This window comes from Rattus norvegicus, chromosome 7 (assembly GCF_036323735.1).
Source record: "Rattus norvegicus strain BN/NHsdMcwi chromosome 7, GRCr8, whole genome shotgun sequence".
Taxonomy (NCBI): domain Eukaryota; kingdom Metazoa; phylum Chordata; class Mammalia; order Rodentia; family Muridae; genus Rattus; species Rattus norvegicus.
In genome coordinates, this window is record NC_086025.1 from 132,484,155 (window position 1) to 132,510,281 (window position 26,127).

A 26,127-nucleotide genomic window follows, 5' to 3' on the forward strand; every position below is an offset into this window, starting at 1 on the left:
AGGGCCTAGATTACAGGTGTCCGCCACCACACCCAGCTTCTAAGTAGTTTTTAAATGTCAGTTAGCATGATTTTCTAGCACCTGTAAGTACTGTGCTCTAGATAGCTTCCCGACTGGCCACTTCCTGTAGCCAGTCCAGCACCTCATCACCACACACAGGTCCTCAACAAAGGTCCAGTAAGTCCAGTAAATGCCTGAAGAAACCAGATCAGATTTTAAGGAGCTCAAAGCAACGACATGGTCTTTTTTTTTTTTTTTTTTTTCTGTTTCTTTTTTAATAAATAACCCCTTTGAGCTAGAGATGAGGTTCGTCATAGACTCGCTGCCGAGCACACCCAATACCTTAAGGATCCTCAGGAAACAAAACCACTTCCGAGAGCAGTTTCATTCCTAGGGGACCACAATCTATCCAGCTGCCTCGAGCCCGCAGTTCTATGAACTCATTCCCAGCACGGTCCAAGCAACCCGGGACACAGACAGTGCCTTTCAGCTGCTTGCTTCGGACACTTTGCCCAACGCTCCTGCCAGATCTCAGGGACGCAAACTCGAGTCTCGGTATAGAAGCTCCAGTCTCTCTTTACTGGTCTGTCCCACTGCCTTCACTATCTTAATCCGTCCCTGTCTCTTTGGTTGACGATTCAGGGATTGCCTGAGTCTCCTCGGTGTGCTTTGCTCTGAAGAGAAGAAGGCTTCGGTCCCAACTGGTGTTGCCAAAACAGCATGCTAACTCCATCCCGTGGTCCTGCGTCAAGATTCGCACGATCTGGCTGGCCATGTCACCTCGGATGGCCAGGGAGCGGAAGTGATCAAAATTGTGGAGTCCCAGCTTGCGTAGGCGTCTTGCGGCTGCCCGGTAACACTTCCAGGGCTGTGGCTCCACGAGGAGGTAGCTGCAGAGAGAGGAGACGTGGGCCAGGAACTCGCACAGACCACGGTCTCCATGGTTCAGGTGAATCCACATGGTTACTGACATGCAGAAGACAATGTCAAAAACGGAACGCCCAAACTGGCTTAAGAAAGAACTCAAGGGAACCTTCCTGCTCTCTTGATCCATGATGTCCAGGGTGATAAAGGTCAAGGCATCAGGAAAGCGACAGCCATTTTCAGCCCGCTCCACAAGGACTGGATCTATATCACAGCAGAGGAGGCGGAGTTCTCTGGAAGTGCCGGAGCTGGTCTCCCCATCATGCGGGGAAAGGAAATGTTTATACAGAGCCATGCTCAGATCCTAGAGGAATCCAAAAGAGCCCTGTCATTGCAGCTCTCTTACAGCGAGTGGAAAAGAAATCTCTCATCCTTTGAGACCGCCACTAACCTCTGCCGTTACCGGATGTGAGGCTCTTAACATAATAATCTATAGAGAATATATTTTTTTCATGAGCAGGCTCTTTGCGCCCCCTAGGGGCTGAAGGCTACAATGCATCCAGCCTGTACCTTATATTCAGTTTTTTACCTTTTCTTTCGTTTTCTTCCTTCCTTTATAAATCAGTCTTAAGTGGCTCAACTCAAACTCACTATATAGCTAAGGATGGCCCTGAACTCCTGATTCCCTTACCTCTGTGTCTTGAGACACGGTTACAGGAACACACGGTGCCTGGCCACCTGCATCCTGACCCTGACAACAGACTGGAAGTTACAGACCAAACAATGTTGCAAATGCAGCAGAGAGTCCCGGGGCAGTGTTTCCCAGTTTAAAAAATATATTGGCAAATTCGTTATCTCTTTCTGGGTGTCTCATATCCAAAGGAAAGGACTCCGGAAGTGTGAGTGGCGTCCCACGTCAGGATGGTGGCGAATAAAGGAGCATCTTGTCAAAACCTGTTTCTCAGATGGCTGAGTTGGCAAAGTCTGGGCTCTAGGAAGCTCTCATCCGGCTTTCACCTCTAGAGTGTGAGCCTGTGCCACCTCCTGAAACCCCCTCTGCCTTTGAAGCCACCACCCTTAGAAGTCACTGTGAGTCTTTCTATCCAGAGTGGAATGACCTGATCTTACCACCCATCTTAGCACGCTTCTGCTCAAACTGTCGTTTCTTCCATGGCATTTTCCTTTTTCTTTTTTAATATTTACTTATTTGATGTCTGTGAGTACACTGTTGCTGTCTTCAGACACACCAGAAGAGGGCATCGGATCCTATTACAGATGGTCGTGAGCCACTATGTGGTTGCTGGGAATTGAACTCAGGACCTCTGGAAGAGCAGTCAGTGCTCTTAACCGCTGAGCCATCTCTCCAGCCCACCAACGGCATTTTATCACCTCTGTAACTTCTCATGCACGTGAAAAACACACATGGTGGGGAACCACTCAGTGGGGCATTCGGTGCGGCTGCCTGGGCAAGTGTGAATGAGTCATTGCAGGGTGTTATCGATGACGGTGTAGAAGCTAAGGAGATTGGCTCTATGCACCAAAGTACAATACTTTCAAAGACATACTGCTGAAGAGAAAATCAAGTCACAGTGAAAATACAGGGTAAGTCTCACTATGTAGACCAGGCTGGTCTCTTAGCAGTTTGGGATGCCCCCAGTTTCAGCCTCCCAAATGCTGGCATTACAAGCATGTGCTGTCATACAAGTTTTCCTTTATACAAAATCCCCAAATGGGAAAATTAAACTATATCGACTGCTCTTCCAGAGGTCCTGAGTTCAAATCTCAGGAACCACATGGTGGCTCACAACCATCTGTAATGAGATCAGATGCCCTCTTCTGGTGTGTCTGAAGACAGCGATAGTGGACTTATATAGAATAAATAAATCTTTAAAAAAAAAAAATCCTTTTTTTCATATCAGGCCTTTCTTTTTTTTTTTTTTTTTTTGGTTCTTTTTTTTTTTGGAGCTGGGGACCGAACCCAGGGCCTTGCGCTTCCTAGGCAAGTGCTCTACCACTGAGCCAAATCCCCAACCCCATATCAGGCCTTTCTAACTATTTCAACAACTACCTTTTTTATGTGTATGCATGTGTCTTAATGCTCACACACACACCATATGTGTACGGGTGCCTAGAGGGGCCAGAAGAGGACTTCTGATCTGCTGAAATTGTGAGCTGTCACACAAGGAGGCTGGGAGCGGAACTCAGGTCCTCTGGAAGAGCATCGGGCACTCTGAAGAACAGGGCTGTATCCCTGGCACCCCTTCTAACGGTAAAGGTATCCCGCTCACCTGGGGGGGTCATCTGAAAATACAGACGCTCACTTAGCAGACGGGGGAAAGGCTGAGATTCTATGTCTCTAGTAAACTGCAGTCACGCTACCGTCGTAAGGACCCACACCACACCACCAGATTTCCTCCTAGCTTGATCTGCTTCCCTCCTATCCGACCCTGCGTTTTTGAGGCTGGCGTATTTGTGGTCTGTGTATTGAGGGCAGCATGGCTATGCAGCGAGGCCTCGTGTAGAACAAAAACACAAGTGAATGCATGTTCAAGAAGTGCCCCAGTCAAGTGCAGTGGTGTCCTTTCTAACGAGCTTCAACAGGCACCGCTTACAGCTTTAAAATCTTTTAAATGTTTTCTGTTTTCCTGCTGGTTTCCTATATCATGGTGACGTTTACAAGGGACACACACCCAGCAGTTTATTTCCGTCTATAGCCAAAAGCTCTCCTCAGCTGAGTACCACCCGGTCTTCACCACCCACTAACGTCTCTTTTTCCCCCGTAGTTTTTGGAAACAGGGTCTCAGTAGCCTAGGCTAGTCTCAGACTTGTGGGGGTGCCACAAGTCTTCTGAGTTACACGTGGGCGAAAGGCCGACATTTGTCAAGTTCTCTCCATCCCCGGACTCCGTGGTGATGGGAACATGGAACCAATGGTGGAGGGTCCTAACTGTTTGCAATCATGGGGTAAACCTACCTGCTTCCGGGACACATTCACTAACTAGCTACAAATAGGTGAGATTGGCATTTCCTTATTTTTGCTGTGGTTTGACTTTAATCGTTATATGTCTGAAAACACTTTGCGGCGGGAAGGGTGGTTAAGGCTTCCCTCCCCTGGCAGAATGATCTATTTTCTTTCTTGATCCTCTCTACTGTTCACCGTTGTACTTCTCTGTTAGCACAAGTTTAAGTAAATACGGCCCTGGCTCCAGGTCTGCCCTGCACTGTATATCTTAAGTTTCAGACGTGATTCTGTCACCCTGGTTCTTATTTTTGGGAACCAGGATTCCCAGATGGGGGTCTCCGTTCCTCAACCAAGAAGACCAGCAAAGCAGAAGAGGAGGAAGTTCTGATCAGACAGTCCTCCTCCCCAGCGGTCTGGCGGGAATTTTTGGAATGAATCGTGGATTACTCAAAATTCCTCACTCGGGGGTGGGACTCCAGAGGGGAGGGCTGGGACCTGAACGTGTCTGTCAACGCTATACTTTAAAAGCCCACACTGGGGTTGGGGATTTAGCTCAGTGGTAGAGCGCTTGCCTAGGAAGTGCAAGGCCCTGGGTTCGGTCCCCAGCTCCGAAAAAAAGAACCAAAATAAATAAATAAATAAATAAATAAATAAATAAATAAATAAAAATAAAAGCCCACACTGGGCGAATTTTGAAGCCACGCCCAGGCCAGCACCGACTCCGATCCCTCCCGCGTCACTCACCCCGGAGTTACACCCCACGTCGAGCCCTAGGATCGGCCTCCTCTCGGGACCCTCGGGAGGGAAGAGCTGTCGAAGAAGCTCCGGGGGCAGAAGGCGGAGCCTTTGCTCGGGAGGGTGGAAGCGGGAATAATGAGGGAAATTTCCGAACGGCGCGGCCCCAGGCTTCAAAGCTGCCGGGTCGTCTTCCTCCACAGCCTCTTCAACGCCCCCTTTGGACAATTCCTGGGTTGCCGCCATCACCCTCGGTCCCCGGGTCGGAGCGGAACCGGAAGTCTGGAGCCTGCGGCGGGAGAGGGGGAGCGCTGCGCCAGCGCGCGTGCGCCTAGGATAGAGATCGGAAACACGTTGAGACTAGGCAGATGAGAAGACTCCCGTGCCCAGTTTGGGCTTTTGGTATCCTATTGGAGGCTGTGATCTTCCCCTCTTAAGGGGCTTGCCCAAGCTGAGGTTGAACCTTGGGCCACTGACCAAAGCAAGGTGTTTGTGGGAGTCTTGGAAATGAAGTCGGTCCAAGTTCCTTTCTTTTCAGATGCACAAAGCGAGCTGAAAAGGAGAAAAATTCCTTGTCTTGGGAGTGCATGTGGCCTGTGACAGGCCACACAATGATAATGTATACCGTGACACAGGAGTTTGAGTCTGGTTTAGTAAAAGGTGGATCACCTGAGGTGCCCCAGGGGAGACAGACATAACTATAGACTTCACTCCAGAGGATGGACTTGCAACATTGATACTTTTCAGCTGTGAATCTCCTGAATTTATCAAAAATCCTGGTGCACTGTTCAGTAAACACTTGTTGAATGAAAGCTATACAAGATGCAAATACGTGACTAAGCCGTATCTGTTTGGGAAGAAATAAAATGGAAGGGAGAAAGGAGTTAAATTGAAAGAGATGTGTTGAGATAAACTTAGATCAAAAGTGGGCCAAGGGCTGCAAAAACGGTTCAGTCAGGAAATGCTTGCCGGGTAAGCATGTGGACCTGAGTTCGGATCCCAAACACCCACATAAAAAGCGGGTGTAATGGTGTATGCTTGTAATCCCAGAGCTGTGGAAACAGAAGCTAGAGCTTCTCTGGAGTTTGCTGGCTAGCCAGCCTCGCTGTGTTGGTGATCTCGAGGCTCATTAGATTCTGTCTCAAAAGATAAGGTGGAAAATGATCCAAGAAGACCCCTGCCATCTGACTCTGGTCTCCACACATGTGTACACAGGCTAGGAAATGGTAACACTTAAAAAACGTTCTAAAGGGATTGGGGATTTAGCTCAGTGGTAGAGCGCTTGCCTAGCAAGGGCAAGGCCCTGGGTTCAGTCCCCAGCTCCGAAAAAAAGAAAATAAAAAAAAACTTTCTAAGTGTGGTCTAGGGTGGGGGAAGCTGGTGAGGAGGGAGACTGAGGAGTCAGGCTGCCTTAGTCCCTGTTCTATTGCTGTGAAGAAACAGGTAACCATGGCAACTCTTATTTAAAAAAGATTAATTGGAGGCTTGCTACAGTTTCAGAGGTTTAGTCCATCATCATTATGGTGGGAGGCAGTAGCTGAGAGCCAGATCCTGACCCATAGGCAAAAGAGAGACTCTGGCCTGTGCCTGGGCTTTTGGAACCTCAAAGCCCACCTCCAGGGCACACTTCCTCCAACAAGGCCACACCCCCTAATCCTTCCAATCTTTTCAAAGAACGCCACTCCCTGGTGACTAATCATTCAAATATATGAGCTTATGGGGGCCATTCCTATTCAAACTATCTCAAAGAAGCCCAGGTTTCTGCTCCAGGTTTTCAAAGAAGCCCAGGTTTCTGCTCCAGTTCTGTGAAGAACCGGTTTCAGGCAGTTGCAGCAGCTCCTGGGAGTTCGTTCTGAACTCTGCTTGACTGGATTTTATGGCATCTTATCAGACGCTTCTCTGGGTCTGGGGTCCGAACTAATGGTAGAGGGGTGTCCTCTGTGAGGGGGGAAAAACCTGAACCACCAAGTTATAAACATCAAACAATAGAAGAGAAAATTTACTTATAATAATCGCACAGTTTAAACATTAGCATTTATCAGAACCATCATAAAAGATTCCCATAATAGGAGGCTTAATTAGCAATGTTTGTATTAGGATATTACTTAACTCCAGTTTTTGCTGAATGCTATTCTATCTCCATGTGCGTGTGCATGCGTGTGCCTGTGTGCACGTGCATGTCTGTGTGTGTCTCCCCTCTCCCCCTCCCTCCTCTTCTTCTCTCTCTCTCTCTCCCCCCCGAGACCGAGGTTCTCTGTGTAGCCTTGGCTGTCCTGGAACTCACTCTATAGACCAGGCTGGCCTTGAAATCAGAGATCCACCTGCGTTTGTCTCCCCAGTTCCAGGATTAAAGGTCTGCACCACCACTGCCCAGCACCAGACCTTATCTTAAAACTGATGATGCCTAGCTCATCTGTCATAAGGCCTTGGGTGTTCAGCGTGTGTGTGTGTGTGTGTGTGTGTGTGTGTGTGTGTGTGTGTGTGTAATAGCTCACACAGTTGTTACAATTATATGTGCTGTATTGTCAATAGGATAAACTTGCTTCCTTGCTGTCAGTATGCAAGGGAACTCTTTGCTCATAACTTTGCGTGGCTGATGACTGGGAAACTTTTCTTCAGACCAGAGTCTGGCTCTGTGTGTGCTAAAACCTTGACTCTTCTCCACTCCCACAGACTTCCAGTCCAAGGTGTTGTTGGACACGTTTAAAACCCTAACCTGACCTAGATGTGTACATGCAGGCCACAACCCCAGGTGATTCATAGGGTGGGTGGGTAGAGCACACAGGAAAGTGTTTCTACACATGTGCACTGAGTGCCCTGTGCCGGTGACTAGACAGACGCAGCATTGACAGCCCTTCCTGGAGTATATTCCCAATTCCCTTACCTTTGCTGGAAGCCAGAAACGCCCATGGCCCTTGCTGCGTCGTACAATACTGGGAGAAAGGTGACTGAGGGGTATAAGCTGCCGTAAACAACGGCAACGGTTTCTGAAATGGTACAAAACCCAGTGAGTTTCGGAGCACTGCTAGAGCCCTGCTTTTGCCCTTCCCAGGATCCACACTGAGTGCCGTTTAAATGAAGAAGCACCTCACCTCTCACACTATTGGTGGGAGTGTGAGGCAGTGCCCCCATAAAGAGAAACAGTGTGGAAGTTGCTCAAAACCTTCAAAATGGGGCCAGCGAGAGGGTTCAGCAGGTACTGAGACGCTTGCCTCCAGCCAATGAACTCAGTTGGATCCCCAGGACCAGCAGGGTGTAGGAAGAAAGAACTAACTGCACAAGTTGTCCTCTGACTGTCACACACAGGCTGTGGCACATTCCCACACACACACACACACACACACACACACACGCACACACACACATGCACACACACATACACACACACACGCGCACACACACACACATTCACACACAGGCTGTGGCACATTCACACACACACACATACACACATGCACACAAACACTTTTTAAAAAGCAATTTTTAAAAAGTTAAAAATGGAATTCTCAGCCTGGTGTGCTGGTGCACACCTTTTAATCCCAGTGGTAGGGAGTCAGAGGCAGGAGGATATCTATGAGTTTGGTGCCAGGCTGGTCTACAAACTGAGTTCCAGTCCAGCCAGGGCTACATAATGAGATCCTGTCTCAAAATAAATAATAACAGAATTCTCAGCCAGGGGAGGTGCTGCGTAAATCCCAGCATGCAGAGAGCGCTGAGGCAGGGTGGTTGCTGTGAGTATGAGGCCAGCCTGGGCCAGAAAGCAAGACCCTGTCACAAACAGAAAAAGGAACTACCGAGTCTCATGTATATATGTATATATCTACATATAGATATATAGATATAAGGATATATGGAAATCAGAATGTTAAAGAGACATCTGCATTCCCTTATTTACTTCAGCAGTGTTCAATACATATATACATATATATGTGTGTGTATATATATATCACCACATATATATATAGCAGACGCCTAAGTTGATCCATATATATTCCTTTCATCTATATTCCATTTAGTTGCCCATCAGTGAATGAACAGACAACGGAAGTGTGGCGTATGTCCACACGGGATTATTATGCGGCCTGAAAAGGATCATGCCACGTCATTTGCTCCGGTCCGGATTACACTAGAGGATAAAAAGTTGATCTCAGATGCAGACAGCAGAAAAGCTAGAGATTGTCCCAGCAGGGAGGGGGCGGGGCGGAGATAGCTAAAAAACGAGTGCATAGCTGCAGCGGGATGCTCCCGTGCGTGTCCTGTGGAAAGGTGGATGGCTGTGGTTAACAGCACTTGGCTGTGTGTTTCTAAGTAGCTCCCAGAGGATTTGGAATATTTTCAACACAGAGAGAGTAAGATAGAACTGTACCTCAAAGTTATGTGTAAGTATTATGGGTTGTTGGGGCTTAGGCGATTAAAGGTCCCTTAAAGAATTTTGTGTTGGACTGGAGAGATGGCTCAGCGGTTAAGAGCCATCCAGAGGTCCTGAGTTCAAATCCCAGCAACCACATGGTGGCTCACAACCATCTGTGATGGGATCTGATGCCTTCTTGTGTGTCTGAAGAAAGTGACAGGGTACTCATATAAATAAATCTTATATTAAAAAAAGACTTAGGTGTTGAAGGCTAAGAAGTAAACCAAGGAAGGACCCTACCTAGCTGACCAAGAGGGCAGCCATTTGAGACATTTAAGACTTCCAAGCAACCAATTTATACTGTAGAATACCCTTAGGTTTGGGGGAGTTTTGGCAACCACCACCTTGGTGTGTAGGGAATAGATGTGTCTTAAAAATAGAAGAATTAGCGGGGTTGGGGATTTAGCTCAGTGGTAGAGTGCTTGCCTAGGAAGCGCAAGGCCCTGGGTTCGGTCCCCAGCTCCGAAAAAAAAGAACCAAAAAAAAAAAAAATAGAAGAATTATTTCTGTCCTAGTCACTGTTCTGTTGTTGTGAATTGACACCACGACCAAAGCAACCCACAGAGATCATTGAATTGGTGCTTACAGTTTCAGAGGATTACTCCATTGTTTTCATGGTGGGGAGTGTGGTAGCAGGCAGGCAGGCATGGTGCTGGAGAAGTAGCCATCTTGATTCATGGGAATTAGGCAGAGAGAGAGCCAGGGTTGGGGGGAGGAGGGGAGAAGGAGAAGGAGAAGGAGAGGGAGGGATGGAGGAGGAGAGGAGGAGAGGGGAAAGGGAGGGAGGGACGGGGGGGGAGGGAGAGAGAGAGAGACAGACAGACAGACAGACAGACAGACAGACAGACAGACTGGGCCTGGTGTGGGACTTTTAAACCTCACAGCCCAACCCCAGCAACATACCTCCTCCAGCAAGGCCACACAACACACTTCATAATCCTTCCCAAATAGCACATCAGCTGGGGCCAAGCACCCAAACACGCTTGTCATCCCAGCCCAGAGGCAGAGGCATAAGGCTCTCTGGGGCTTGCTGGCCAGCTACTCCAGCCAAATAAGAGATCTGGGTGTTCAAGGGTGACACCCTGTTTCAAACCTCAAGACGATGGCAGTGTGCTGGTGTGTGTCTTTCATCCCAGGACTAGGGAGGCAGGTTGTCAAGAGGGTCTTTGAGAGTTCCAGGTCAGCCAGGGTCCTCAGGAACAACACCTGAAGTTGACCTCTGACCTCCACACACACACACACAAGGGTACATACACACAAAAAAAACCCTGTCTTGAAAACCAAAAAAGAAAAAAAAACTATACGTGTAATATGTAAAATCAAACATGATTCACAATGTAAAAAAGCAGGCCAGGTGTGGTGGCACACACCTTTAATCCCAGCATGTAGGAGGCAGAGATGAGGCTAGCCTGGCCTATGTCGTGAGGCCCTGTCTGAAAAGAAATCAGTGAATGGGAGTTTCTCAAAATGAAGCAATTTTACCTTGAGAAATTTTTAAAAAATATATGTCTAGGACTCCAAAGACCAGCTTTGACATCCAGGGGAGGGTAAACCGAGGCAGGCATCGAGGAGTGGTGTCCATGGGGGGCAGTTCTGAGAGCAGCTGATGGGGATTGGCCCAGATCCCAATGGGGGCCCCTGCTTATGGCAGCCATCGACAAGGGAAGTCACTCAGCAGACTTTTCTCTGAGGGAACAAAGCTTGATTCACTGGGGCTGGCTCTCACTGTGGCCAGAGAGACACTCTGAACTCTGAACTCTTAGGGACCAGAGAGAAAGAAAAGAAAAGAGAGAAAATTCACACACACACACACACACACACACACACACACACACAGAGTAGATTAAGCAAAAGGAAGATTCCCATGACTTCATACATGTACACATACGTAACTCATGCATACATGAAGACTGATCGACAAACACACATTCACATTGAATGGATGGAACAGAGTTCCAGCAAGCAGGCTCCAAGCATCCATTCATACAGATATATACGTATATATACATATGTACACACACACATACCTGGTAGGTGAATGGAACAGAGTTCCAACAAGCAGGCTCCGGCCATTTAACACATACACATATACACAAACACATATACACACATACACATGTACACATATATACAGATATTTGGAGGATGGAGCAAGCTCCATCAACACCCACATAAGCTTTACATACATACATACATACATACATACATACATACATACATACATACAAACATACAAATTTTTTTTTTTGGTTCTTTTTTTTTTTTCGGAGCTGGGGACCGAACCGAGGGCCTTGCGCTTCCTAGGTAAGCGCTCTACCACTGAGCTAAATCCCCCAAACATCCAAATTTGATGGATGGAACCAAGTTCGAACACATTCTCACACAAACTTTACATATAAACATATTTAATGAACGGAACAAAGTTCCAACAACTTTATTTTTTTTTCTCTAGAGAGAAAATCAGCAAAATCTTTCAAGCAGTATAAGATTACAATATGATTACATTCTAGTTTTCACCTAGTGAATGATTGTGAAATAACAGTGCGTTCCCCCCAGACCTTCACAAAAGAATAACATTACGTAGTACAGGTAAAGAAAACAAATCGTTCCCAAGAACCCACGTACATTCGTGGCTAAGCGACTTGTTGTAGATTAACAAAGTGTGAACAAGTCAGGTGGTTTTCTCGGCCAGTTTCTCTTACCGCCAGGCAGCAATTTGCGGTTACAGGGAAAGGATTGATTGTTTTATTATTAATTTTTAAAACCAATCTTATAAGAATCACCAATCTAAACTTTTATATAAGAACCGCTCATATCTACTTTAAATCCTCAGAATGCACATATCCGCACCAGGAATTCTTATTAAATCACATCAGGAAGCTGAGGGCTAAAATGGGTGTAAGAAATCAGTCACCAGTCTAGCCTCGGTGGGAGTCCGGCCAGCCATTGCACCATTGTTCTTGCTTTCTGACCATAAAGGTCCTAGCTTAACTAATAAGAGGGTGCCTTTCCTAACTTCAAATGGTTCCTTAAGATTTTCTACATCAGAGCCAGTAGCAAAAACATCTTAACCTAGCTTCACAAATATTTTATTATTCCGAATGCTTTCTAAGGATGGTGGTCATTGCTGATGATCTATAGCTCTAAATTCTTTCCTAGGGCGGTGATTGAATCATTAATCTGCTCCAGCAGCAGTGCCTGAAAGAGACCAAACACTAATACTGTGAGTGCCGGAGACGCTGCCCAGTGGGGCTGGAAGCCTCTCAGAGTTTTCATACAGTTCTTAGGTTAAGAGGAATGTGAGTAGCAAGGAGAGCAGAACTCCACAGCAGAGTGACGTCCTCAGGACACATGGTCCTCAGGGTTGTTCTGCACCGAGGCTCATCCTGACTGTGCCAACCGGTGGGACACATTTCATGAGTTCTAAAGCCATATGATGTTGCTCCTGCAGGGCCCTCAGCAGAGAAAGACTTCATTAAGAGAATCAAAAGATAAGCTACAAGCAAGGAGAAGGCACTTGCAAGCCACCCTCTAAAATATATATAAAAAAAATTCTTGAACCTCTGCAGTAAAAATTCCAATAGCATGAATAAAATATTGTAAAAGATTGGGAGACAGATCATTGAAGAGGATATACTAAGTCGTAAACACATGGAAAGGTTTTACGCATGTTATTCTGGAAGAAAATATAAAATTAAGGCCTCCTTGAAACAAACCTAGCTATCAGTTAAGACAGGGACAATGAAGAAAATGTCAACCGTAACAGCTTGAGTGGGTTGGATGGCGAGATACGTGGTTGGTGAAAATGTCATGGCACAGGCACTCGGAGAACTGTCTTAACAGATTTTCTTGTGTTTGTTTTTACAAGACAGGGTGTTGCTTCCTAAGCCTGACTGGCCTCAGACTTACTGGTTTGTTTAATGTACGTGTGCATTTTGTACACGTGTGTATGTACCTCGTGTGTGACCCAGGAGCCCTGAAGACTCAGACTAATTACAGATGGTTGTGAGCCACCATGTGGGTGCTGGGAATTGAACCCACGCCCTATGGAAGAGCAGCCAGCGTTCTTAACTGCCTAGCCGTTCTCTATACCCCCATTTCTCATTTTGATTCCAAGAGAGTGTCTCTCTTCAGGAATCTTGTAAAGTGTGTTCAGGAAATGGCTGAAGCAAAGTCTATGAGTGGAAGTAGCCTGGAAGAGGATTTGAGTCTAGAGTCAGAGGGTGATAGAGGCACTGATGGAGAAACAGGGAAGGAGAAGACAAGAAGGGAGATGAGGAACCACTTGCCTAGACACTAAGGGAAGAAGACAGAACGAACTGTCATGCCCTCAGATTCTGTGGTACATCCAGCTTTACAAAGTCCACTTTTTTGTTTTTTTTCCCAGAGCTGGGGACCGAACCCAGGGCCTTGCGCTTGCTAGGCAAGCGCTCTACCACTGAGCCAAATCCCCAACCCCAAAGTCCACGTTTTTAAACTAGACTTGGAGCTGTAATGTGCAGGTGAATCACCTGACCTCTTGTTGTCCTGTAGACCTAGGGGGCTCGAGCTTCTTCTGCATCTCTGCAGATCTCTCCCCACGCACGCACACTTTTGAGTAATGAAGCCTCAGATGACTCCTGCGATTTACTTCGGTTCCATGACTCTAACCCAATCATATCTACGCTCTAGCCAGACTGAACCACTCAGTTTCCCAAACGCACTGAAGGGGAGGACCACGACCTCATACATGCTGTGTTCCCTGCGCCCGGAATATGTCCACACACCCCCCTTCTCCCTCCCCCTTCCCCCAAAAAAGTATTTTTTTTCTAATACCAGGGGCTTTTTATAAGGGGGTTGATTTAGCTGACAGTTTTGGAGGTTTAAGGTCAGGGTGCCAGCATCATTTTCTCCGTTCTGCTGAGGGCTCTGTGGTCCCACCACTGCATGGCATCGTGAAAGGGATAGCACCCGGCCAAAGACAAAGCGAAGGAAAGGGATAGTGAGGTGCCAAGCTGACGTCATGGCAACCTATTCTTTTCTTTATCGTTCTAGTTTTTGAGACAGCGTCTCACTCTGTGGCCCTGGCTGCCCTGGAGTTGCTCTGTAGACCAGGCTGACCTCAAAACCCACTGAGATCCACCTGCCTCTGTCTTTCGAGTGCTTCCTAATGTTGAGGGAGTCATAACATAATTAGTTTCCTCCAAGAGCAGACCCTCTAGAGCCACACCACCGCAGGCACCTTTAAGGTCTTTAATTTAACACTGTGGTGCTGGAACCGAGGCTCTAGGACATGGATCTCTGGGAGACATACTCAGATCACATGCAAGCCACAGCACCCTCCTTTTATCTAGATATCCGTCTGCCACTGCCTTGGTTACACATTTTTAATTTCTGGTGAACTCACCAGAGAGTGTGACCATATCCAGTGTCCTCAGTATCTGGTAGCTATGGACAGTCGCCTAAATGAGTGGATGATTTTTTGAGGACAGGGATTGGATAAGGTTTTTCCGTATCCCAGGACAACTTTACGTACCTCCAGTAGGATGCATGTTTTTATATGCACGAAAGGAATGGGTTCTCAGCATGAGAGGGTACATCTCTCTCCCAAGTACTCAAGAGTTTTGGGCAGAAGATTCCTGGAGCCCCGGAATTTGAAACCAGCTTGGATAACACAGCAAATCCCCATCTCGAAAACCAGGGTGAGGGTGCGTGTGCTGAAAAGGTAGCTCAATGGTCTTGCAGAAGACCCAGGTTCAGACTCCAGCACTCACATAACAGCTAACAGCTGTAATTCCAGGGGATCGAATGCCCTCTCTGACCTCCATGGCTCCTGAACACAAGTGATGCATATAAACTTACACACACACACACACACACACACACACACACACACACACACAGAGGCACACAGAGGCACACACACATACACATATAGGCACACACACAGGCACACACACAGACACACAGACACATACACATACAGGCACACACACAGACACACACATACACACAGAGGCACACACACATACACACACAGGCACACACACACAGGCACACACACAGACACACAGACACATACACATACAGGCACACACACAGACACACACATACACACAGGTACACACACACACAGGCACACACACACTCACACACATACATTCCTCCATTCACATACACATACACAAACACATATTTTAAAGAACAGTTTTACAAAGAGGACAAACAAAGCAGTATTCAGGGAAGAGCACTACCTATACCAAATGGAGAGACTGGCAGACCACCTCTCTCTGCCTTCTCTCTTCTTCCTTCCTTTATCGTTTTTTACTATTTTTTTTAGTTTTATTGATTGTGCGCGTGCGTGCGTGCGTGTGTGTGTGTGTGTGTAGGGGCGGGGGGCAGGGGACAGTCGCTTTGTAATCTTGGTTGATCTGGAACTCACTGTGTAGCTGAGGCTGGCCTCGAACTCACAGTCTTTCTATTCACCTTCCTATTACTAAAGCTATAGGCATGAACCACCATGCCTGGCTGTATTTATATAATTTTTAAGCTTCTCTTTACAGTGTGCTTTATTATACAAGCTATCTAATTATTTGGTATAGAAGCATCAGTAAATCCTTTAGTAAAATTTTTGAATTCAGGATAGGAAACTTAGCAGTCTACAGAAAAGACCTAGTCTCACCCACTTTCTGCAGATAGCCACAGGTGTGTGTGTGTGTGTGTGTGTGTGTGTGTGTGTGTGTGTGTACAAGAGTGTGCACATGTATATGGAGACTGGAGACCACCCTCAGGTCTCAGCCTCCGGGGCTGCCTACCTCCATTTCTTTTAAATCGTTTTATGTGTGGGGATGTTTTGCCTGTATGCATATCTATGCACCACATGCATGCCTGATATCTATACCTTTGGGGGCAAGAAGAAGGCATTGAATCCCCCAGGACTGGGACTACAGACCATTGTCAGCCACCATGTGGGAGCTGGAAATCAAACCTCGGACTTCAGGAAGAGCAGTCAGTGCTCTCAACCACTGAGCCATCTCTCCAGCCGCTATCTTTGAATTTTAAGACAGGGTTTCTCCCTGGCCTGGAACTCACTGGGCTGAGGGCCCTCGTAGTCCATCTGTCTCTGCCTGTGCCACCCCTGGTTCTGGACTCGCAAGCCTGCAGCTGTGTAACATCTGTCTTCTCTATGTGGGTTCAGGTCCCCATGTAAGCACTTTACTATGGCGCTCCCTCTCCAGCCTTCATAATTAACATTTTAGTATAGAGCTCCTCCATGCTCTTCCCTACTTGTAAGAGAATATAAAACGTGAGCGTAGTCAATAAACATTAAACACATTAAGCCTTTAATATTACTCAACTGGAACTGTGGGCGTATTCTCCTTTGAAGGTAGCACCAAAAGTAGACAAGGTTTCAGACTGGTCTGCTTCTAGAACATCTTTGGGACTACAAGCCCATCAGTTGACAGGGTGTCCTTCATTTGGTTACGTCTAATGTTTCCTTGTGGTGAGATTAAGGCTTTGTGGTGTTGGTAGAATTGTTTATTTCTCAGTGCTGGGGATTGAGGTGTGTTAGAAAAGTCCCACTCCCAGGGGCTGGGGATTTAGCTCAGTGGTAGAGCGCTTGCCTAGGAAGCGCAAGGCCCTGGGTTCGGTCCCCAGCTCCGAAAAAAAGAACCAAAAAAAAAAAAAAAAAAAAAAAAGAAAAGAAAAGAAAAGTCCCACTCCCAATCCTTGGTTCTTTGAAAGAGGGTCTCTTCACGTTGCCCATCTGGAACTCGAGATCTTCCTGCCTGTGCATCGGGACCAGGATGACAGATGTGTGCTGCACAGTGGCTTGCAGGGTTTTTTTTGCTGCGTCCTTTCCAGCACATAGATCGGAAGGCTCGTGGCTATTGTTCCTGACATTAACTTTGATTCACGATCTTGGTAGAATCTAGTCGCTGTCGTCGTGTTATAAAATTTCCTGCTTTGTAATAAGAAATAGTCTGTGGAAAGAGTTATTTCTGAACCCAAAATAAATATCATTAGTGAGTGAGAATCCACAGTGAGGCACCTCTTCACTCCACCAGGATGGCTGAGACAGAAACGAGTTGCCGGGATGCTGGGGGACATTAGAGTACAGTGTTGGCAGGAGTGTAAATTGGTCCTGCCGCTTTGGAGGCACGTAACATTTCTCAGGATCTCTTCAAAAGGTTAAGCATAGACACGTCTGGGCCTCACCAGAGGATGCCCTGAGCGCGTGACATTCTGTGTGCTGTCCACACGGGCCAGCCATGTCATGAACCCTAGCCTCAGACCCATGGGAAATTACTAACCCCATCCCCATCCACCTGGGTGAGGTTCAGAGGGACCTATCAAGGCGGATATGGAAAGTGTGTGCAGCAAATGTCCGCTGTAGTGTTCTCCTCCCTCCCAGGTGTTTACATCTTCAAGATGGCTTCCCTGCAGAGACTCCTGAGATCGACTGAAACGACTCTTTGATTCTGCTGTATTCCACAAGCCCCGACTTTTCGTTCAGCTGTACGCAGCAACACCGACTCCCGGTTCAACTCCATGTCATGAACACCCAAAAGCCTGGTCCATGCGATTCCAGGCTCCTGTCTGTCACTTCATCACTGCCTCTCCCATTAGGCTCCCTTCTGGACCCACGTGAGGAGCCAGCATTTGACCCAGCAAAGTTCACTTCTAGGACTTTTTTATCTTACATGGATGGGTGTTTTTGCCTGCATGTGTGCCTGTAAGCACTTACATACTCGGTACCCAAGAGGCCAGAAGGTGTCATTGACTTGGTTCCCTGGACCTGAAGTTACAGACAGTTGTGACCCGCAGTGTGGACATTGAGAATCCTCTGAAAGACCAGCTAGGGCTCTTAACCCCTGAGCCATCTCTGCACCCCCACTAGGTATAATTCTAAAGGAAATGAAAATGGACAGCAATGTGGAAGTGTGAGCTGAACAAACCCTTTTCTCCCCAACTTGCTTCTTGGTCATGGTGTTTGTGCAGGAATAGAAACCCTGACTAAGACAGAGTCTGTGCTAGCTTCTCAAATACTTGACTTGAGCATGTGAAAGGAGAAAAGATTCTTTTGGTTTCAGAGGTCTCTGTCTGTTTCAGAGGCAATGGCAGAGGACAGCTCACGTGGCCAGGAAGCAGTGAGAGAATGAATGCCTGCACTGGCTTCCTCCCCCACTCCTTACCTCACCCAGGTCCCCAGACTCTGGGATAGTTCCACCCACATTCACTGTGGGTTTCCCATGTTAATCTCTTCTGGAGTCACCTTCACAGCCCCCTACAGATGTGTCTTTACTCATCTCCCCGGTGCTTCTCTAACAAAACAAGCTGTCAATTAAAACTAACCATTGTAAGTCTACCCACTGTCAACTTGATACCAAAATGTATCTCTTTAAACAACAGCATCCCAGTCCTGACCTCCAAAGGTCTGGTATCAGTCAAATAACACAAAGTGTGTTTAGCTCATCTCCAAGGATCCTCAGATTCCTAACAGTTGCATCACTAAAATCCAAAGGTTCAAGTCTCCGAGGCTTACCGCAAACTCTCTTAGCTGTAAACCACTGTAAAATCAAAAAGAAAATTATATACATTCAAAATTCTATTGCACAGGGCAAATATTTCCATTTGAAAAAGGATGACTAGGGAATAGCAAGAAAGGGTCAAGACAAAACAAGACAGACATCCAACAGGACAAACATTAGCCCCTGTTGTTCCATGTCTGGCTTCCAGGGCACACAGTGGCATGATGTAAGTGCTAGAAACCTCCGACAGCCGTGCACCGACAGCATCTCGGCTCCCAGCGCTCTTGTCTGTTGTCCTCAGCAGACATCCCATGTTCCTGACATGTGTAGGGAGCGGCGCGGTAAAGCAAAGATGGCGCCGACATCCAGCCCCGTCTGGATGTAGACAACTTACCGCGCATGCTCAGGCATGTCCCCTTGTTAGGGCGCCCTCCTGTGGTGAACAACAGTACTGCGCATGTGCGGGTTTTGCACCTGGCATCAGTCTGGCCGAGGCGGTACTATGCTAATGGGGTGGTTCATGCTGCGCCAATCTCTGGAGGACAAGTAGCTGGGATGATAGTGGGGTGATAGTGGGGTGATTCGCACTCCGCCAATCCCTGAAAGATTATTAGCATACTGTTGTGTATATAAGGCAAGCGGCAAAGTCGCCTGTGTCAACAATGAAGTGGTCCTGGGGCTGGGGATTTAGCTCAGTGGTAGAGCGCTTACCTAGGAAGCGCAAGGCCCTGGGTTCGGTCCCCAGCTCCGAAAAAAAGAACCAAAAAAAAAAAAAAAAAAAAGAATCCGACCGTGTTGCGTCTTCCTTGCCGGCCGAGGTGGGCGCGACAGACATGCTCAGTTTCCTGAGATCTCCATCATAGCTTAGGCTCCGCCCTCTCAGAATCTCACTTTGCTTTCTCTGGGGTTAGTACAGGTCCTCCAGTCTTGTCATACCTGGGATAACCTCCTAGGACTTTCTTTGAAATATGGGTGGAGGCTTCTGTGATCCTGTAACTTTTGCCTTCTGCAGTCCTGAAAAAAAAAACAAAAACAAAAACAAACCAACAACAACAACAAAAACCCCCCAGCTCTTGTGGATGACACCAGTGTCTGTCACTGGCTTAGATGGGAACCAGATACCTTGGGACCATGAGTGTCTGGGCAGCTGAGCATGGCGAAGTGAATCAGTGAGAAATAGGTGTCTAGGTGGCACCATGTGAGTAGAGGTGCCTAGCACTGCTCTCCTGTCAAATGTCTTTCAAAAGTCTTTTAAAAAGAGCTTCTTCCTCCTTTCCGTCTTTGAGCAATTGGTGAGGTCTGGCCAATTCCTGCAAAGCACCCAAGGTATCTTTCCTATTTTCCCAATGGAAACTGCTTAGTTTATGTTTTTTATTATTTGTTTATTTATTTGTTTATGACAGGGCTTCTCTGTGTAGCCCTGGCTGTCCTGGACCTTGCTCTGTAGACCAGGCTGGCCTCGAACTCACAGAGATCTGCCTGCCTCTGCCTCCCAAGTGCTGGGATTGAAGGCATGCACAATCCCTGCTTGCCTTAGTTTCTGTTAAAGGGCCCCAATCTGTTCAGCCATCACACGTTTCTTTAGAACTTTTTCTTTCATCAGGTTTGTATTTAAATAGACTGTCTCCATTTGCTCTTTATGGAATGAAGCAGGTTTTAGTAGATTATCTAGCTTCCCTTCTGAGGCAGGTTTCTTCTCTGCTGCTGGTTTCTAGGTAGCTGCAACCTCTCCCTCTGCTTCTTCCCCTTCCTCCTCTTCTTCCTCTTCTTCCTCGACGAGCGCCTTTCCTTTCCTGCTCTCTGCAGGCCTCTTGCCTGAAGCCCCCCTTTCTGCTCCGATTTAGTGGTGGTGGCTGCCGCTGCCCGGCTTTCTTCATCATCGTTTCTGATTTCTCGCCTGTTAAAGAATGGTCTCCTGTTGCAGTTTTGCGCACAGGCTCAACGTCAGTGTGATTCTCAGATTTTTCAGTGGCTTTTTCAGGACTCGATGATAGTGCGTGGTGCTCAGAGGGTTCCTTGGATTTGTGGGCTTTTCACGATTCTGCAAAGGTCTGTGTTTGTTATTTTGTGATGAGAGAGTTACAGTTACACTTGAGGGAAGGAGCCCTATGCCGGGTGCCAATGGCATATCTAACTTCCAGAAGCATCTAACTTCTGGAAACATTTAACTTCCGGAAAGCACTTTTGGCACAAATACAGACCGCCTCACATGCCCACCAGCAGTGAGTGCCAGGAGGTCCAGTTTGCTCCCCTTAAGCAAAGTAATTCCAGGGTTGCTTCCTGAGGCCTTGATGGGACCTTTGCCTTCCCTGTAGATATTTCAGGGTCTCCTGCACTCGGTTCAGTGTCAACTTTCTGTCACTGCGGCAAACTACCCAGCATCAAACAGCTCAAGGCAAGAAGGCCGTATCACTCATGGTGTCAGTGGCCTTGCCCCGTGGTCAGCTGATTCCATTTCTGTGAACCCCAGTAAGGCTGAGCACGTGGTGAGATCACGTGGTGGGAGCACGTGGTGGGAGCACGTGGCAGAGCAACCTGCCTCACAGGCAGGCAGGAAGCAGGAAATGGAAGAGGCTGGGGGCAAGATCTAGCCCTGTGTCTTAGAATACTGTAAGGGGGCTTCATGGGTGATCTGGGAGCTCAAAGGATGCTGATGGGGCTGTGGACAGGAAGGACTCCGGACATGAGAAATTAGAGCTCTACTGGGAATCAGACTAGATGCTATTCCCGTCACATCTGGCAATGCACCCCAAGTTCCTACTTTCTGCATCTAGCCCTGACCTCAAAGCCTCGGGCAATCTCCCCAAAATTTATCACTACCACCTGGGAAGCAGGTTTCCAACACTGGAACTTCTGGGGGATATTTCATATTCAAACCATAAAACTTAGTGTAAATGTTTACCCATTTTGTCACCTTCTGTGGCTGCTAAATATTTAATAGAACGCACACCACAATTTGTTAAACAGGCCTTCATTATTTAATGTTTACTTTCCCCCAACTTTTACTCCTATGAACAATATTTCTGTGAACAACCCTGTTCCTTTTTGGAAATATTTATTTAGAATAAACACCTAGAAGTGTGATTTCTAGCCAGAGAATAAATTGTCTCACAGAGTTGTTTCCCAGACACAGATCTGGCTTCATTACTCCTTTGCTTGCCCCGCCCTTTATGTGCCTCCTGCCTGCAAAAGTGAGTTCCCTTCTTGATAGGCATGGTAGGTTGTTCACAACAGCCTGCCTTTTCTGTAGGTCTAGGTCTCTACCCCTTCATATCCAGAGCACTCCAACTACAAGACAAGAGGCAGCTAGCCATACCCTAGTGGTGTGTGTGTGTGTGTGTGTGTGTGTGTGTGTGTGTGTGTGAGAGAGAGAGAGAGAGAGAGAGAGAGAGAGAGAGAAGGAATGTGTGTGTGTGTGTGTGTGTGTATGATGTGTGGGTATGTGTGAGAAAGTGTGTCAATGTGTGTGGTGTGTGTGTGTGTGAATATAGTGTGTGTGTGTATGTGTGTGTGAGAGAGAGAGAGAAGGAATATATGTGTGTGTATGTATAGGTGTGTGGGGAAACGTATGTATGTATGTGTATGTGTGTATGAGAGAGTGTGTATGAATGTGTGTGGTGTGTACATGTGAGTATGGGGTGTGCATGTGTGATGTATGTGCACGCACATGGGTGTGCAGATATCTGCACATGTGACTAAGCAGGACAGTGGATGTCATCCTCTAGGCAAGGGTTCCCAACCCTCCTAAAGCTGTGACCCTTTAACAGAGTTCCTCATGCTGTGTTGACCTCCCAACCACAAAATTAATTTTGTTCCTATTTCATAATTGTAATCCTGCTACAGTTACGAATCATAATGCAAACATCTGATAGGTGGGATATCTGATATCTGGCCTCCAAAGGAATCATGACCGACAGGGTGAGAACCACTGCTCTGCGTCTCTGCCCCTTATTCCCTTACCATTTCTAGGCTGGCCAGCCAGTGGCTCCCGAATCTACCTATTTCCATCCCCAGTTCCGCTCCTTCTGGCTTTCCTGGGCAGTTAGGGGAGCCCTTAGGTATCTTCCTTCCCAGGGCCTTCGTTTCAATTCCAGCTACATTCTATGTTCCTGCCACTGCCTGGCAAATGACCCCAGACTTAGTGCCACAAAACCATTTAACTGCGCTTGTAGGATCCCTGGGTTAGGGATTTGGACAGGACACAGACTTGCCCACGCGCCATGGTGGCTTGGACCTCAACCTGGAAGTCTCGGATGCCTGGAGCCAGGAGAAGCTGAAGTAGAGGGACCACTTCTTTTTTTTTTTTTTTTAAGATTTATTCATTTATTATATATAAGTACACTGTAGCTGTCTTCAGATACACCAGAAGAGGGCATCAGATCTCTTTACAGATGGTTGTGAGCCACCATGTGGTTGCTGGGAATTGAACTCAGGACCTCTGGAAGAGCAGTCGGTGCTCTTAACCACTGAGCCATCTCTCCAGCCCGAGGGACCACTTCTAAGGTGCTTTCCTCCCTTACGTGGCTGCCACCCTGGTGGGCATGGCAGGAAGACTGAGCCCCTGGCAACGGCGTACCCGCCCACGGTCTCTCCAGCATGTGGCCCCCGGGCACTCGGAGGTCTTATAGAATGGCTTAAGAAATGAAGGGAAGCCAGCCAAAGGCACTAGAGGTGTTAAAGTAAGGGATAGAAGAGACTGGCTGCTTCCCAAGCAAGGACTGGAGAGAGCTGGGGCTGTGTGATGGGAAGAAAGTGTCTTAGCCATCTGTGGGGTGCAGGGGGGTAGCATAGTCCCGGAGTTGGCAAATGGATTTTCTGGGAGTAGACACGCCCTTGAGTAGAGATGGATGGTTGTACGTGAGTTGGGTCAGGTTGTGAATTTACCCAGCCTCGGTGGGGGCCTAGCAATGGGAACGAAAGTTCTCTCAGCTGTGTTGTGTGGAATCAGCAGTTGCTTCCAGAGGGGAGCATGGAGTGGGCTGGACAGTGGGCCACTTGGATATGTCCAAGTCCTAAACCCCTATACCTGTACAGGAAATTGGATATTTTACCAGAATAAGGATCTGGGAATAAGCCCATTCTCCTGGGTGTGCTGCAGGCTAGAGGTCCAGACACAGTCTCGCTCGGTAAAGGAAGGAGGAGAGGCGGGGAAGAGTCCATACGCAGGCAGAGACTGGAAGGTTCCAACATGATGTTGAAGAAAACAAGCAGTCGTCACAGCTTCCCAAGGAACGAGCAAGGCTCGGGCCTCCACAGTCATGGTGGAATAGACTACTTCTGTTGGTTTAAGCTGCTCAGTTCGTGACCATCTCTTACAGCCGCCTCAGGAAGCTGATGAAATTCCAGCCGTCTAGAGATGAGTAGGAGAGGCTGTAGGACTTGTGCTGGCTGGAGGAAGCACGAGAGTCCAGAGTTCCCTCTCCCCAACTTGGAAACTTTGTCCATTTCTGCTCCGCCGGAAGTCTCCTGGTCCCCTGTACCATATCTCGGCACTGCTTCCTCCTCAGGTTCCATTAGTGAACCAAAAAGGGTGGTACGCACATATAACCCCAGCTCAAGACAAGACTGTGAGGTTGAGGCCAGCCTGGGCTACAGGAAGGAAAGAAGAGTGGAGTGTCTACTTAGGCCCTGAGGTTACAAGCTCTCGCTGCTGTTTCCTTCTGCTCTTCATGGCTGTGGCGTGCTCTGTACACACTGGGACCTTTTCCTTTTTTTTTTTTTTAAGATAATGCTCCCTCTCCCCTTCCAGTGTGACCATGTTCCTTCCCACACACGAGGGCACCCACCCATGTGTCTTAGTTTGGGTTACTACAGCATGGATAAGACACCATGACCAAGTTGGGGAGGAAATGGTTTGTTTGGCTTACACTTTCCACCTTGCTGTTCATCGTCAAAGGAAGTCAGGCCTGGAACTCACACAGGGCAGGAACCTGGAGGCAGGAACTGATGCAGAGGCCATGGAGGGGTGCTGCTTACTGACTTCCTCCTCACAGCTTGTTCAGCCTGCTCTCTTATAGAATCCTAGGCCCACCAGCCCAGAGGCGGAACCACCCACAATGCCCTACAGGTCTGCCTACAGCTTGATCTTATGGAGGCATAACCCCTCAGATGACCCTAGTTTGTGTCAAGTTGACATAAAACTATCCAGCACACAATGGGAAATCTGTTGACATAATCATTAACTGGTTTGCCTTCTGATCCCACTCCATCAGTAATTGACCACTGAAAACTTTGGCTTCTAAGCTTCCTCCTATGTAAAAGAGTGGGGAGTAGATCCCTCCCCCTCTCCTCCTCCCTCCTCTCAAAGGGTGCTTTTGCCCGTGTGCTGTAAGTTCTGTGGCTCTGGGATGCAGGAGATGGCCCCTCAAAGCTCTAACTTTATAGGTTCAAAGCTGCTGCTTTGGGGTGTGTCCACCCTCTCCACTTTAAGGAAACACTTTTGCTGAAAGTAAAGACTCTTCTAGCATTAGGGCCCGGAAAAGTGCAGGCTCCGATGGACCAACAAGTTTGGGTCAGTCTGCATGCAGATGGGGATTTCAAGTGGCTTCTGCAGGAAAGCCACCCCGTGGCTCAGTGACATTTCACGCACTCCACAGAGCCAGCTGAGGCCTCAAGCAAACAGTTTGTGTCTTAGTGATTGCTTTTATTTTTTTATTTTTTATTTTTTTTTTTTGGTTCTTTTTTTTCAGAGCTGGGGACCGAACCCAGGGCCTTGTGCTTCCTAGGCAAGCCCTCTACCACTGAGCTAAATCCCCAACCCTGATTGCTTTTATTCTTATTTCCGGTCAGTCACAGATCTTGGACAGGCAAAGCCAGAGATGGGCACTCGGGAGAGACTAACAGGGAACTCGAGGAGTTGCTGACAAAAGGGCAGCCCCGTCTGAGTGTGTGGCAGGTGAGTCCTTTTGTGTCTCGTGCTAGATCCCCGCCCTGAGGCACTCAGGAAAAACTTAGGGCAGGGGACTGAGTAGAGATGGGTTTTGGCAGGCAGGTCAATTGTGTCTTGAGAGATGTGACAATCAATGCACAAAAAGATGTCTGTTGGGAAGACAGGTCTAAGAGAAGCAGAGTCCTGCCCCACGTCACTGTGCCCCCGGGGACCGGGACGGATTCTCCTCCTGCAAAACCAGACTCCGCTTTTCCTCTAATAGCCGAAAGGGGGCAGCAGAGTCCGTGTGTAAAATTCCCAACTTGCCCCCCCTCGGCCTTTTGGAATAAGGGTGCTTGAGGGATCCTGCAGGGCTCACACAGAAGAAAGGGCATGGAATGGAAGAACCACACCATACCCGAGGAAGTCTTGTGGTTTCCTCGGGCTATACCGAAAGAGCTGTGCACGGACCCAGGAATTGGTGTGGGGAGTGAGGGACTTAATGTCTCTACTTCGTCCTATCTTGAGCTTCGGAGGGGAACCTCCTGGTCTGTCACGATTCTTCAGAGGGCTTTTAGCCTCACATCACAGATTCTAGAGCTCCCTCAAGCCTTATGAAATCCAACCAACCCTGTCATAGGTCCGTTCCCACCCAAGCCAAAAATGCAAGGGACCAAAGGAGTCCTTCCTCCTTCACAGTTTGCCGCACCTGCCCTGCTTCGGTTTCTCATAATCCCGCATTCCCCATAATCCTCCATTCTTGTTTCCCCGCCCTT

At 47.7% G+C, this 26,127-nt stretch overlaps 1 protein-coding gene across 1 annotated transcript; it reads right to left on the reverse strand.

The window, feature by feature from the left end:
- Nucleotides 1-249: 249 nt before the first annotated feature.
- On the reverse strand, nt 250-4,844 carry Bcdin3d (BCDIN3 domain containing RNA methyltransferase). Its single transcript, NM_001108751.1, has 2 exons — nt 4,570-4,844; nt 250-1,228 (listed from the first exon to the last, which is right to left on the reverse strand). Exons 1-2 carry the CDS (start codon nt 4,804-4,806, stop codon nt 608-610), a joined length of 858 nt encoding a protein of 285 aa, NP_001102221.1. The 5' UTR covers nt 4,807-4,844; the 3' UTR covers nt 250-607.
- Nucleotides 4,845-26,127: the final 21,283 nt, after the last annotated feature.

Coding starts and splice junctions, on each gene's coding strand:
- Bcdin3d (NM_001108751.1), bottom strand. CDS start 4,806: ATGGCGGCAACCCAGGAATTGTCCAAAGGGGGCGTTGAAGAGGCTGTG. Junction 1,229..4,569: donor ACGTGGGGTGTAACTCCGGG/GTGAGTGACGCG, acceptor GGATTCCTCTAG/GATCTGAGCATGGCTCTGTA.